General features: G+C 34.6%; 1 protein-coding gene across 2 annotated transcripts in view; it reads left to right on the forward strand.

The window, feature by feature from the left end:
• The window catches only part of LOC128180414 (uncharacterized), a 68953-nt gene that overhangs the window by 34845 nt on the left and 18021 nt on the right, over positions 1 to 16087 (forward strand). For both annotated transcript variants that reach the window (XM_052848522.1, XM_052848523.1), the window contains exon 9: positions 8265 to 8341. In XM_052848522.1, the coding sequence (XP_052704482.1) occupies positions 8265 to 8341 (77 nt within the window). The remainder of the gene's footprint in view (positions 1 to 8264; positions 8342 to 16087) is intronic.

Genomic DNA, 16087 nt, shown 5'->3' on the forward strand with positions numbered 1-16087 from the left:
ATCATTATTACTTATTAGGTTTGCTACTGACTGACTACAGATATATCGGGTTGATCAATCACATAGATGGTGAGGCGAAGCCGAGCCATCTCTGAGATTGATCAATCCGATATATTTCTGTACTCAGTCAGTAACAAATCTTATAAGTGTTTAGTTTTCTCGAGGAATATCAAGTGACACATTTATTCACAAAAAGCGCAAACCCATGTACATACAAGTTGCCTAACATCTCGTCCAATTTAACTCATTTACACTCTTCAAAATTATTAATCTTACCTTTCAAAAACTCTTTGAAAATCTTTGCATCACTAATTTTTACTTACAATGTTTCGTTTCTATTCAATTTTATACGTTTTCTCCCTTTCCTCTGCAGAGATTAGAGCAAATCTTGACGCTGCAATTTTGATCTGCTCCAGACACAACAATGTAATGTCAATATTCAAAGGGAAACTACTGTGGAGTCATTAGAATTCGTGGTGGCTCAATTTTTGTGGTATTTGTGGGTAGCCCTCCCCCTGGAATTTACACCCTCAATGAAAGCAAATTTAGAAAGAGTTATCTTTGTTGCTGAAATTGAAAACCAACGCATCCACGAAATTATATATCCCCACGAATAAGCAAAAAACCAACAATCGATGAAAATTGGCCCACACAAATGATTCCACAGTACTCTAATTTAAAAAGAATGTCAAAGGGCAACTACTCTCAATAGTTTAAGAACTTACCATATGCAGCTTCTGTATTAAATGATATGAAATGTCGAAATAAGTAGGCAAAGCATCGGCCAATGACAACCATATTGCAGAATATTATTTCTCACCAATGCATATATGAGGCAGTCATGTGCTATGTTTAAACCAATGAAAGTGTGACATTTCAGTCCAATGGCAAATAAATGGTTAAAGCAAGTATTCATGAAAATTGAGGTAAAGATTTGCATTTTCAACTAGCAGAGTTTACCAAATTTAGAAAAGTACAAGAACTTAAAGAAATGTACCTGGTATATAAGATTTTTTGAAATATGCATTCAACTTTTAATTAAACTCCAGTACTGAGTATCTGTATATAAAGAGACAGTACAGCTGAAAACACGTGTGTGAATAACTTCAGATTTACCCATTGTATCGTTAGGAAATAAGAAATAACGTTTATTGTAATAGTTGAAATACATAAAAATCCCTTTTGCATACCTAATTATACCCCCGCAAACGAAGTTTAGGGGGGTATATTGGTTTCACCCTGTCCGTCTGTCCGTCTGTCTGTCCGTCTGTCTGTCCGTCTGTCCGTCTGTCTGTAGACGCAACTTTGTCCCCCCTATAGAATTTTTTATTACTGCATGGAACAGTTTGAAAATTTGTACATATGTTGAACACCATCTGAAGATGTGCACCTGCAATTTTTTTTAAGATCAGACAAGATTTAATGATTTTATGACAGTTTTCATTTTCCTTATTCTATATATTGTACACTAATGTTGAAAAGTAAGGGAGGTAATCCTTACAGATTTTATTAATTAATTAATAGAAAACACTCTAAAATATATTTATATAAATACATCCAGATGAAGTTTTTTGTCTTTATGTCTTAATTAATAAAAAAAAATTATTTTTTATTAGTATTCTATGAACTGACAATGCAAAGTTTTTGTTTGTCAATGATAAATTCTTAGGAGCTAATAAGAACATCAAAGACAAGTGTGGCTGAATTCATCTGTCCCAAGGGAGCCATTATCTGAGCCATGGTTCAGATGGAGCATGTGTTTAGGGGAAATTGATAATCTGTAAAGTGGGTGATGGTTTTGGGGCTATTTTAAAACTGTTTCATGTAAACCAAAAGGTCTATCATTATAAGGAAATAAATAATTTAATTATTAGTAAAGAAGTTAAACTATTTTTAGAGGTTGTTCAAATTTATTTGTCAAGTAAATTGATGAAGTGACCCTATTGGGCATTAATTTAAATGAAATTCAAAATTACTGATATGATTGTAGTGTTTTGGCAATTTTAAAATTGTTTGTAATATTAAATTTTCTTTTTTTTACATATTTTTACATAGTATGGTAATTATGGTAATGTTTTGGGAGTTTATTAAATTTAACAAGTTCATCAAAGAAAATCATAGTCCTATGGGATCAATTTTCTGATATGGAGTGCCATTGTGCCATAGGAGAAAGTGAGGAAAATTTGAAACAACTAATTGCATCTGTCAAGACTCTTATTAGTAAGATTAATTGAAAGTTTTATCAACAGAAGAGCATTGCTTGGCTACCGGTATTTCTATTCACTGCAAAGGGAGGGGTTATTGTCATTTTGTTGGTTTTTCTTTAAATCAATTAAATTAAGAAAATATATCATCAAATACACACATTTGTAAATGTATTACTGTTATAGATATGTATTTACAGTGAAATTCTGACAATTTTGATTTTATTTTTTCTTTGTTAACTAATTTTTTTTTTTTTTACAATTCTAGAAATTTTTTTTTGTATGTGTTCCAAACCTTTATTATTCAATTCAATTATTTGTCCCATTTGAAATTAGCCTAGCGGGGGTATTAGTCCCATTAGGACAGTTCTAGTTAACATAGTTATATGCTTACGGAAATTTAAGGGTTGTACAAACCGGAATAATATGAAATCGTTAACTTGTACCATGTGGACTTTGATTGACAGTAATTGACACGTGATGAAAACTACAAGATCTTCGTCCGACTACGGTCATCATGGTCTACGAGGTTAAAGGGACTTTCTAAACAGAACACATCATCAATTTCATGATAATTTATTGATGGTTTACCAATTTCGATTCATTTTAAAATGAACAGACATAGATATGTCAAATAACCTCTCAAGGGGCCTCATTTAATTACAATAAATACGCATGCGTATTAGTATAGAAGGCTGAACCCTGGAACACGTTGCGATGTAAATATGTGAAAGGTTATACGTAATTACTAAATTTAATGAAATTATTAGATTTATTTCATGGAGAACTTTGTAATTTTCTGAAAGTTTATACATTCATGAGTAGTACAAAAATACCGAACCCGATCGGAAAATTTTTTCAAGTCAGTTTTTTGATACGATGCACAGTACTGTCTCTTTAAGTGACATAAAGGAAAATCTATAAGGAAGGGTCTGATGTTTTGAAAACTATTGAAATACAACCTAGAAACAATTTATTAATATTTTCATCCTGTATGTTATTCACATTTGACAACCACATTCATCATAGGCGTCGGAACCGGGGGGGCTAGGGGGGGCTTAGCCCCCCCACTTTTTTTTGCAAAGTTATACCTAACCATTAGAAACATAGCATGATAGAGGGTTCAGCCCCCCCCCCCCCCACTTTTTCTCGCAGGAAAGATTATTGTTCCTAAAATTACCTTGAAAGTTTGAGAAGTTGGATTCAGAAGCATACTAGCGCCCCCCCCCCCCCCCCCCCCCCACACACACGGATTAGGAAATTCATGTTTGTGAAAAAAATTTGGGTAAGTAAGTTAATTGGAAGTATAGGTATACTTCCCCCACCCCCCCCCCCCCCCCCACCCCCCGCGGATTAGGATTTCCATAATTTTGGGAATTACTTTTTTCTCAATATTTCTGAGGATTAGTCTAGCCCCCCCACTTTCAATTTGCTTCCGACGCCAGTGTTCATGGAGTGATGCATTAGGCAGAATGTCCCCAGGGTCATATCTTTCCCTTACCCTAACTGCTCTTTATCTTGAATGATCAATCATCTTGATAACCTTGGTTATTTTCTTAGCTTGATTTTCGATCAAAATTCAATGAATGCATGTCTTCTCATGCACATCATTAAGAATAGAAACCATAAGAAAGAAATGATTCAGGCAAATTTGCTTATCCTCTTTTATAAGAATATTCAGTAAGAATGCAGTACTTCATTTTCTGCTATGTTCTTCTTCAATGTATACTCAAAGAGCATAAAAACGATACAATCATGATGTACTAGGTAATTAAAACACAGAAAAAATGGTTTTTATAAGGACAATACAAAAATTTTTTTGTGAAGGGTTAACTCCAATTCTTTAACTCCAATTCTTGAACCTAACAGTTGTTGTACCCCCGCTTAGAAGGAGAAGGGGAGTTTACTGTTTTACCCTTGTGTGTGTGTCTGTCTGTATCAAAAATTTCTGTTTCAATTTTCTCAGCAACTATTTCGCAAATGCTTGAAATTTTAACACTCTTTTTGTCTAGGTATGCCATATGGTGGGATATATTTTTAGCTTACCTGAACTGAAGGTTCAAGTGAGCTTTTCTGATCACCTGTTGTCTGTCCGTCCGTCTGTAAACTTTTCACATTTGAAATAAAGGGCACAGCCCTTTTGTAAAGGGAGATAATTGCGAAACAGTGAGTATAGGGTGCGCGTCTTTAAATTTTTTTTTCTCAAGAACCACTGCACCAGAAATGCCAATATTAACACAAAAGGTTGTATACATAGTGAAGATTCTAAATTGTGAAAATATTGACCCTCGGACCAAAACTGGGGCCCCAGGCGGAGTTCAAATTTTAACATAGAAATACATAGGAAAAATGTTTACATGACTTTTGTTCCATCTATTCAAATAAATTGCGCACCAAAAAAACCCAACTGTGTCTCCCTGATTATTGACAACTCATTGCATAAGTATATAAAGTTGTGAAATCAAGAAATGACGGATAAATACGAAAAGGTGTAAAATTCACTATATATTATTTTAGTTTATTGCTTAATACATTTTATTGGGATACCATGCCCGATAAAAATTAAATTTAATATGTAAATTTATATGTTATCAGACACGGTCTCCAAAATAAATGTAAGTGATAAATTTATCTTGTGATTTTGTTGCAATATTGCAGCTAGTTTGGTTGAGCATTATATACGGCAGATCAATGCACGTGTTACGGATTTATTTGTAAACAACCATACCATAGATAATCTTGTTTCACTCGGGAATTAAATTTAAAAAAGTATGTTTTATTATAATTAGGGAAACACTGTTAATGTGTTATCCTCGTATACAAATGATGAACCCGTGAAATTTGTACAAAGACTGTATAAAGCAGAAAGAAGATAATTATTTTTGAACTTTGAAATTTCTTTGATTTTTGTAACCATGATGAGTTATGATACATTGTATTACAAATGCATCACTACGTATTTTGTATTTGTATGTTGTCTGCTTGGCAATAAATACTATAATATGTACGAATTTAGTTACACAAAACATTTTTTTTCTGAATTAGATATTATTTGATATACGACTATTGGTACAGAAATTTAAATTAATGATACCTATATTAAAGAAAATGTCAGCTCGAGGCCTTTGTGGGCATTCTGGCCTTTGATATGTATAGTGAAGATTCTAAATTGTAGAAATCGTGTCCCTCGGACCAAACCTGGAGGCCCAGGCGGGGTTCAAAGTTGAACTTAGAAATACATAGGAAATTTTTTAAAAAATTTTCTTCTCAAGAACTACTGCACCAAAAATGCCAATATTTACACAAAAGGTTGTATATATAGTGAAGATTCTAAAGTCTAGATTCTTAAAATCTTCCTCTGGAGAACTACAATTCTTCAATTTGTCAGATAACTACGTAAGCATCCTCAAATAGTTTAGATTCGAAATAATAAAAGTCGTGACCCTCGATCTAATACTGGGGCCCTAAGAGGTGTTCAAAGTTTAACATAGAAATATAGAGGGAAAATGTTTAAAAACTTTTTCTAGAGAACTATAATGCTTAATTAGCTTGTGAGATTACTATGCAAGCATCCTTAAATATGTTGGATTCCAAATTAATAAAGTTTTGGCACTTGACTAATACTGGGGCCCCAAGAGAGGTTCAAAGTTTAACATAGAAAGATATATTGAAAGTGTTTTTAAGAAGTTTTCCTTGAGAACTATAATGCTACAGTTTGTGAGATTACTATGCAAGGATCCTCAAATTGTATAAACTCTAATGTAGTGGAACCAAGAGGTATCTTTCTTAATGTTGTTCTGTACAGTCTGAGAGTTATTCCTCTTGATGTGGAACTCTTCTACGTTCAGTTTTTCAGGCTATGTAGGTGCGGTCCTGCCGCAGTGCTACACATTTTCATTCCAGACCTATGCTACTATATATGTTGTTAAAGCCAACCAAAAACCTTAGACCAATACTTGGGCCCCAGAAAGGGGTTCAATGTTTAAAATAGAAAAAGCATATGCTACGAAATAGAATGTTACAAGGAACTGCTGTTCAGGTGAGCGATGTGGCCCATGGGCCTCTTGCTGTACATGCACTAATTGGATGTTAACTTCCTGTTCAATGAGGACTTTGTTTATTTTTAGCCTAAATTTTCATACAATTTTTTGTCAAAAATTTCTCAGCAACTATGTAATGCAGATGCTTGAAATTTTAACTTACTATTTGTTTAGGCATGCCATATGGTGGGATATGTTTTTGTACCAATCGAACTTCATCTTCCTGTTAAATGACGACTTTGTTTATTTGAAGCCTAAATTTTCATACAAATTTTCGTCAAAGATTTTCTCAGCAACTATTAAGGCTGTCACAGGTACCCGAAATAACCTACATGTAAAACAGCGGAACAATTTGTTCGGGTTCAGTTTCAGTTATGTTTTTCCGGATTTTGGTTCGGTTTTGATTTGTGTAATAGAATTCGTATTCTACTCAAAATCGGTTATACTGAATCATGCCTGCCGAGGCTTGCCTGGGAAAACACGCCTGCCGAAAGAAAACCACACGCCTGCTGTATACTTGATGGATTTTTAAAATATTTTCTTTGATATTTTATTTAACTTAATGAAAAATGGTTTCGAAATTGAAAGGCTCAGTAGTTTGGACTTGTCGTTTTTAATAAACATTGACATGTAACAACTGGCCATGTATACAGATGATATTTCACTCATCCTAAATAAAAGTATCACGCAATATTTACCTGTGTATAAAGGAGAAGTACTAGCTAGTTCAATAAACAAAGATGGCAGCTTATGATTCGGACATCGAACATGTTAATATTTGTTAATAGAAAGGTTTTGGGTAAGAGTTTTCTGGATTTAATAATAGTGAGATTGAATTAGGAAAGCCAGATGTCAAATCCATGCAAAATAGTGTGGGGAAAGGACTATATATATGGTTTGAGCCTAAAATGGCCCCCTTAAATGAACATCGTCATTTTACTGTAATTCTTTGTTTTATTTGTACAGATATACATTTGTAGTTTTTTCATAATTTTAATTTTGATTTTAATGCCGCCAATTTAAAAATATGACATCATAAAGTTTACCTTTTCCCGCTATTTTTAGTATAAAACAGCTTGTTTTGAAGCAGTTTTTCTTTAAGGAAACATTGAGCGACTGATTGAACAAGTACCTATAAGTGACCAAAAGTTTGTTCTTGTTCAAAGAGTCGCTCTGTATTTCCCATTCGAAAAAAGATAAGAAAAATGTCAATTTTGTACTGATTTTGATTGAATTATAAAAATAGCATCACTTCTGACGTCATATAATGCCAGTGAGTGCATATAAATCAAATGAATAGGTGAAAAACATATTTTATGTCAACTCTTTTATAAAATAACACAACAAATTGATGTATCTGAATCACTTTAAAAATAGCGAATTATGGGGGCCAAATTTGACTAATATCATATATAGTTCTTTGCGTGGTTACAAAAAACATAACACACGATATGCATTACCTGCAAGTCGAAAAATACACGAACATATCATTAAGTCTTTACTCTTTCAAAATCATAAATAATATATACTTTGTTTACTTAACATATTTGATTTATCAAATTTCCTGTAACCATTTTTTGAAAAAAGCATCTATATATATCTTTAAACGAAAGACATGTATTGAAAAATCGGTCACAGGTAAACTTATTTTTTATAACCGTCAAGAAAGGCACTTCATAATGAAAACATTAAGAAAAAATAAACTTTTGCAGTTACAAAAAATGAATTTAATTTGAAAGTTGACCCGAACCGAAAAACCTGAAACCAATCCGAAAATTTTATGACCCAACCTGACCCGAAAATTTTTGGAACTGTGACAGCCCTAGCAACTATTTATTGTAGATGCTTGAAATTTTAAAGCACTTATTATTTTAGCATGCCATATGGTGGGATATGTTTTTGTACCAATCGGACATCAACTTCCTGTTAAATGACAACCTTGTTTATTTTGCTTATTCATGTCAGAGCGGGGATATTACTAGTGAGCATAGGCTCACAGATATCTTGTTTTGCTTTGCAGTTATGTGTCTTAATCCAGTGGCAAAGAATAATTACTCTTTAAATGCAGAGAACACAATGGTGCCACCAAATGTAGAGGTATATAACAGTTTATTTACTGTATTTATTATTTTCATTATTATGATGATGATTTGAAGATAAATTGACTTTAGGTGTCCCACACCTCAATGTGGTAAACTTGTACTATCAAGAATTTTCTTTTAGAAGTATATCAATGAAATCTGTGCCCAAAACATACTTTAAAATACAGAGAAAAAGGATCACTCTCAGACCAGGTCAGCTTTCATCCCTTTGAGTTAGAGCACATTTTATTCGACCTTTCTGCACAAAAATGCAGTTTATATGTTATATTAACAATTGTTGCCTGTGTTTTTTTAGGTCACCGTTTGTGCATCATCCGTTGTGCATTAACAATTTTACATTTTTAACTACATGGCCAATTGTCACCATTTTTGGTGTAGAGCATTCTATGGTAAGAGGAATCTAAATTGTGAAATTCATTGCTCTACCAGCCCCAGGGCACCACAGGCAGGGCCAAATATGCTAAAAAAAAGCAAAATTTTTAAAGATCTGCTTCTCTTCTCCCACACGTGAGGAAGAAACTGAATGCAATAAATATGTTTATGATCTCCATGAAGCCTTCTACCAGTTCAGGCTCTAGGGTGGGGCCAATATGGCTATATAGTAAAAGTGTATTGACTCTTAGAAAATCTTCATCTCTACTCCCATATATATTTGACAAAAGCTGAATGCATGGCTAGGTGTCCATGAAGTTTTCTACCTTAATTGTGAAATTCATGACCCCTGGGTAAAGGGTTTAGGCCCTAGGGTGGGGCCAATATAGCCATATAGTGAAAATGTATTAAATCTTTGAAAATATTCTTCTTTACTCCCACAAATTTGTGGAAAAAAGTAAATGCATGGTTATGATGTCCACTAACTCTTCTACCTAAATTATGAAATTCATGTCCCCTGGGTCAGGGGTTTGCGCCAAAAGAGGGGGGGGGGGGGGGGTATGGCTCTATACTATTAATGAATATTATTTAAAGAAAAAAATTCTTCAGTCTCACACACCTATAAGTAAAACTGAATTCATAATTTTGTAGACCAGGAATCCCTCTACCAATATCAAATATTATAGATTTCATGTCCCCCGAGGTAGGGGTTATGACTCTAGGGCTGGGTCAAAATAGTCATTTAGTGTTATTGCATTTAAATTTAACGTTTAAAAAAATCACCCTCGTTAGATCTGCTAGCTGATACTGAATAAAAACTGACTGCATATAAAGAAAGATTATAAAGCCATCTATCAAAATTTTAAATTGCATGTATCCTAATGTAGGGATTTGAATCTAAGATGTGGCCAAAACACTCATGTAATGTAAAGGGTAAGGGTTCTTAATGCAGGGTGTGGCCAAAATGGTCATTTCGTGTTAATGTACAGTCAAAACTGCCGAAGCGGCCACCCCTATTAAGCAGTCATCTTTCGTATGCGGTCATTTTATTTCCTCCCAATGAAAAATCGTATATAATTGCCCTCTAAAGAGCGGTCATCTGTCTAATGCGGTCAGCGGTCATCATATTTTGATCTAAAACTGTACAGTCGACATGCATTAAGCGGCCATTTTGGCCAGTCACATGATTTAATCCCGGGGATTTTAAACATGGCTTCCGAACGGGTAATAAATGTAAACAATAATTATATGCTTGAGGCGAGAGAAACCAAATCAATCGATGTATTTATAATACATAATTGGCAGACCAGATACGAATGAGAATCAAGTGAATTGTTTAAACATGTAATAACAATGTTTGATTTATAAACATGAATGAAATTGGTGTCAAAAATGTCCGCGGCGAGGCAAGAGAAAATTGCTTGACTTTATAATACGATTTTGAGTTCAGATATGGTCAGTTAAAAACTTAATTGTTGATTTGTATTAAAAGTGTTTGTTTACTATATATACTTAACTCATGAAAATAGTTAGTGTTATAATTGTGAAAATGTCAGCGACAAGGTTTTACCACGTAATGACTTTTTTCAATAATTAAAAAAAAACCATAAAAATTACATGCACAATTATGCATTGTTATGTATTTGTAAATATGATAGATACTATAAAAACATTTGATCAATTACTTTATCTATCATTTTGATACATTATTGTGTTATTGTGATAATTGTTTTAATAAGGAATTTGATGTTGGCAAATTCACAAGTCTCTATTCAAAGGTCACCTCTGTTAAGAGGTCACTTTTGGTGCCTCCCGCAGGTGACTGCTTAATACAAGTTTGACTGTACTTTATGTTTAAACAACATCTACTGACACTATATATGGTTAGAGGAATCAAAATTGTGAAATTCATGGCTCTTCCACCCCCTGGGGGGCCACATGTGAGCAATATATGGAAATAAAGCCAAATTTTCAAAAATCTTCTTTTCTACTCCCACACATGTGAGGAAAAAACCGAATGCATGGTTATGATCTCCATGAAAGTCTCTTCTAAAATTGTAAAATTCATGGCCCCTGGGCCAGGGGTTCAGGCTATTGGGTGTGGCCACTTTGGCTGTATAGTGAAAACGTACAGTTGCACCTGTTTTAAGCGGCCACCTGTTGGACATTGACAAACTGGCTGCTAAAGACAGGTGGGCTCTTATTCCAGGTTTCAAATTAATGAAAATTTAAAAAAAAACACCGAGTATTTTCATTTTGGATCTATTGCACAGATTTATTAATGGCGGCGTACACAGAGATGGTGAATGCACAGCTTGGATTGCTAAATAAACAGTTTATATTAATTTTAAATGGCCGTTTTAATTCTATTTATCTATCCAGGGATTAAGAGCAAAACATTTTTGGCTAAATTCACCCAAATAATAATTTTTAAGTGATTAAATGGGGTAAACAAACAGAAGTAGAGTTTCTGTACAAAGGGTATATGCTGAACTACGATAGCCAATGTTTTACCTCTTGAAAAAAGTATCAAAATTCCATTGGGAAAAATAATAAGCACCCCTTTTATTATCTCAAAGAAATTTTCTAGAAAAAAGGTGCGTATAACCGGCTAATTGCTGTACATGTTAAGCTGTTTAGCGCAAGACTGGCCATTTAATAACTTTGTAATGAAGTATATAAGTACGTGTAGATATATATATATATAACACAATACAGGTGTTATGATAATCAATTATCGCATTAAATCTCAGCAGACTTCAAACTACACACCCAATTATTTGTCATTAACTCATTGTCAGCTTTCGAAGTTTGGCTTCTTTCGATACCGGGTCACATGTCAGAGTCAAAAGTCATGTGACAAAACAGACAAAATGGCTGTTGAAAACAGGCATGTTGAAACCACGATTCCTAAAACAGTGGCAGCTGGCCGCATTATACAGGTGGCCGCTTAAATCAGTTAAAATATAGTGAAAAATTAAACGGGCAGGATTGAAACTGGCCGCTCATGGCGAGTGGCCGCTGAATAAAGGTGGCCATAACAGCAGGTGCGACTGTATAAGGTAAAACTTGAAAACTCTTCTTCTCTACTCACATAATATATTTTTGAATAAAACTGAATGCTTGGTAATGATGTCCACAGACTCTTCTACCTAAATTGTGAAATTTATGACCCCTGGGACAAGGGTTTAGGCCCTAGGGTGGGGCCAGTTTAGCCATATACTGTATACAAGGAAACATTCGCCCCCGTTTTATTTTGCCCCTTTGTCCTTGTTGTCAGAGGGCAAATTTAAGATTGGGCGAACTCTGTATTACAAATAATATCTCTGCTAACACAACTGCATCTGGGCAAATTCAAGATGGGGCGAAACCGTTTGCAAGTGTAAAGGGGCGAAAATAACATGGAGCAAAAATAACCCTGTATCATACAGTAGTGAAAATGTATCAAATCTTAGAAAATATTCTTCTTTATTCTCACACATTTGGGAAAAAAACTGAATGATCAATGGTTATGATGTCCAAGAACTCCTCTACCTAAATTGTGAAATTCATGGCCCCTGGGTGAGGGGTTCAGGTCGTAGAGGTGAGGGTGGGGGTGGGGAACAATATGGCCATATAGTGTTGATGCATATAATGTTTAAAAATCTTCTTCTGTACAGACACAGAACACAGAATAAAAACTGACTGCAAACTTAGAAAAAAATTATCCTGTCATCTTTAATAAAATTTTATGTCATATCTGCTTGCAAGGCAAGGGTTATGGCTGGGAGGGGGGTATGTATTTGTCTTATTATTTTATTCTGCTTATGAATTTCATTGAAAGAAATGAGTTAATTTCCATGTTTAGAAAAGAAAAAAAATGAAGCTGTCTATCCAAGTTCTCGATAAGATATTGTGAAAGCATTTGAAAAAAGTTCTTGGAAGTTAATGGAGTTATCTTTCCTTGCTTCTTCATAATAGAATCAAGAAGTTGTATGATCAAAATGGTTTTGCAAGTATTTTTATCATTTGAAACAATTTTTTTTTTAAAGATAAACAAGTAGACTAGTTTAGTAAAGTAATTAGCAGTATACAAGCCACCTTGTTTTAGTTTATTTATGAAAACATATAAACACAAACCTACTTTGATAGGCAACATGCATGGAAAAAATATTTTCTGTGAAAGTGGTGCACCTTTTCAGTAGTAGGACGTACATTCTACTACGAGCTCTAAGTCTTTTGCTAACTTCTAGGATTAAGAGTCAGTTCAGGCAGGGAGGTGGTTGTCATTACAATATGATGTTCTACTCCAGAATGAAACTCATTTAAATGCATTTATGAGACTCCTTGACAATTTTGTATATGGGTATGGTACTCAGGTGACCGTTAAGGTGTATTGTCCTCTTGTTTGCAAAAGTTTAGAATTTTTATATACTGTAAAATTTGTTATTAACCGTGGTGGTTAAGTACACGTTTTCTATAGTTCAAACAATATGCATGGGTATTAAATACGCAAATGCTTGATTTACCACACTAAAGATTTGATTTTATTACCATAGGTGTGGGGGTATTTTATGCAGATTTAAGTATACAGTGTAACTAGTGTAAAATTTCCCCACGTGTAAATAACCACGTTTACAGTCAATTTCCATGGTTTTATGCTGAAAGTCAATCAAATTCTTAAGTACATGTATTGGTTTCTAGATGTAAAGCAGGGCCTGCAGAATATGTTTCAAACATATCACAAATTTAAAGCTAGCATGCAATTTGGTATACAGGATTATCATGATAATGTCTAGGTTAAGTACGATGTTGGGTATAATTGAGCAATTTTCGACAGAGTTATGCCCCTTGGACATAGAAAAATTCCAATTTTTTGTAGAATTCTGTTCATTTTCTTTGCAGAGGATGAAAGGACTAAGTGCGGTTTTATGCATTTTTTGCCCCCCAAAATCAAAGTTTTAGAAAGAGCTTTAAAATAAGGGGAAAGATAGTTAAAATCATATTAGAATTAGGGGTGTAAAAGGTTATCACCACAGTGACGTCATAATGTAGAAATGACGTCATGAATATTGCATTATTTTGATTAATTGGTGTTTTGTAACAAAATATGGGTGTTTTCCAATGGTTAATCGACTGGGAAACATCAAGCGCAGGCTTGCTCAAGTACCATTTTTTAGTATAATATGTATAACTATCTGAAGAAAAACATATGTTAAAATCGCACTTGAGCAGACCTGCGCTCTATACTTCCGAATGCAAAATATAGAGCAAAATTGAGAATATCTTCATTTGTTTGCAAATTTGTGGGAATTAGGTCATTTAAGTGACGTCATAGATAAACAGGGAGTGAGCAATGATGACTAAAATCAAGATTAAAGTTATAGGCATCCTCTTTACAATAATTTGTGAAGATTTCATTTTTATACGATACTATTTAAAAATTGGTTGAAATCGGGGGCAGATATTTGCCCATACCGCTGAAAGCTCAAGTGAGCTACCGGTATTCTGATCACATTTTGTCTGTTGTCCGTCTCTTCATCTGTCTGTCTGTTCGTCTGTCTGTCTGTCTGTAAACTTTTCACATTTTCAACATCTTTTCAAGAACCATTGGGCCAATTTCAACCAAACTTTGCACAAAGCATTCTTAGCCTAAGGGCATTCAAAGTTGTGAAAATTAAGGACCTCGCCTTTTTGCAAAGGGATATAATAAGGATTTATGAAAATTTTCGTGAAATTGTCAAAAATCTTTTTCTCACGAACCATAAGACCAGGTAAGCTGAAATTTGTGTGGAAGCATCCTCCAGTAGTGTATATTCAAAGTTGTGAAAATCATGACCCTCCGGGGTAGGGATGGGGCCACAATGGGGGGGGGGTCGAAGTTTTACATCGGAATATATAGAGTAAATATGAAAAAATCTTCTTCTCAAAAACTAATCAACCAGGAAAGCTGAAACTTGTGTGGAAGCATCCTTAGGTAGTGTAGATTTAAAGATGTGAAAATCATGATCTCCGGAGGTAGGTTAGAGCCACAATGGGGGGGGGGGGGGGTCAAAGTTTAACAAAGGATCTTTAAAAACCTCCTTCTCAGAAACTGATCAGCCAGGAAAGCTGAAACTTGTATGGAAGTATCCTCAGGTATTGTTGAGTCAAAATTGTGAAAATCATGATCCCCAGGGGTAGGGTGGGGTCACAATGGTGGGGGGGGGGGTCAAAGTTAAACATGGGAACATATAGAGAAAATCCTTAAAAATCTTCTTCTCAAAAACTAATCAGCCAGGAAAGCTGAAACTTGTGTTGAAGTATCCTCAAGTAGTGTAGATTGAAAGTTGTGAAAATCATGATCCCCGGGGGTAGGGTGGGGCCACAATTGGGGTCAAAGTTTAACAAAGGAATATATAGAGTAAATCTTTAAAATCTTCTTCTCAGAAACTAATCAGCCAGGAAAGCTGAAACTTGTGTGAAAGTATTCTCAGGTAGTGTAGATCAAAGTTGTGAAAATCATGATCCCCAGGGGTTGGGTGGGGCCACATTGGGGGGGGGGTCAAAGTTTAACATCGGAATATATAGAGTTAATCTTTAAAAATCTTCTTCTCAGAAAATGATCAGCCAGGAAAGCTAAAACTTGTGTGGAAGCATCCTCAGGTAGTGTAGATTCAAATTTGTTAAAATCATGATCCCCAGGGGTAGGGTGGGGCCACAGTGGGGGGGGGGGGATCAAAGTTAAAACAGGCATATATAGAGTAAATCTTTAAAAACCTTCTTCTCAGAAACTAATCAGCAAGGAAAGCTGAAACTTGTGTGGAAACATCCTCAGGTAATGTAAATTCAAATTGTGAAAATCATGATCCCTGGTAGTAAAGTGGGGCCACACTGGGGGGGGGGGTGTTAAAGTTTTACATAGGAACATATGGAGTAAATCTTTAAAAATTATCTTCTCAAAAACTAATCAGCCAGGAAAGCTGTAACTTGTGTTGAAGCATCCTCAGGTAGTGTAGATTCAAAGTTGTGAAAATTTTGACAACCCCGGGAGTAGGGTGGGGCCACAATGGATGGGGTGGGGGTCAAAGTTTTACATAGGAATATGTAGAGTAAATCTTTAAAAATCTTCTTCTAAGAAACTAATCAGCCAGATGATTCTTTATGATTGTTAAGACTTTGGCCCCAGGACAATTCTTCGGCCTCACAAGAAGGTTCAGAGTTTGATGTAGGTTTATATCCCATATATAAACAATTGTTAAGGATCTTTTTGAGAACTGCAATACTCAACATGTGATATGACTATAAAATCATCCTGGTAGAAAAGGGACTAATGATTATAAACATAAGAATATCCAGGGGGAAAAATGGATTTTATTTATACAGGATCTACATGTATTATTGTACATTG

This window comes from Crassostrea angulata, chromosome 4, assembly GCF_025612915.1.
Source record: "Crassostrea angulata isolate pt1a10 chromosome 4, ASM2561291v2, whole genome shotgun sequence".
Lineage (NCBI taxonomy): Eukaryota > Metazoa > Mollusca > Bivalvia > Ostreida > Ostreidae > Magallana > Magallana angulata.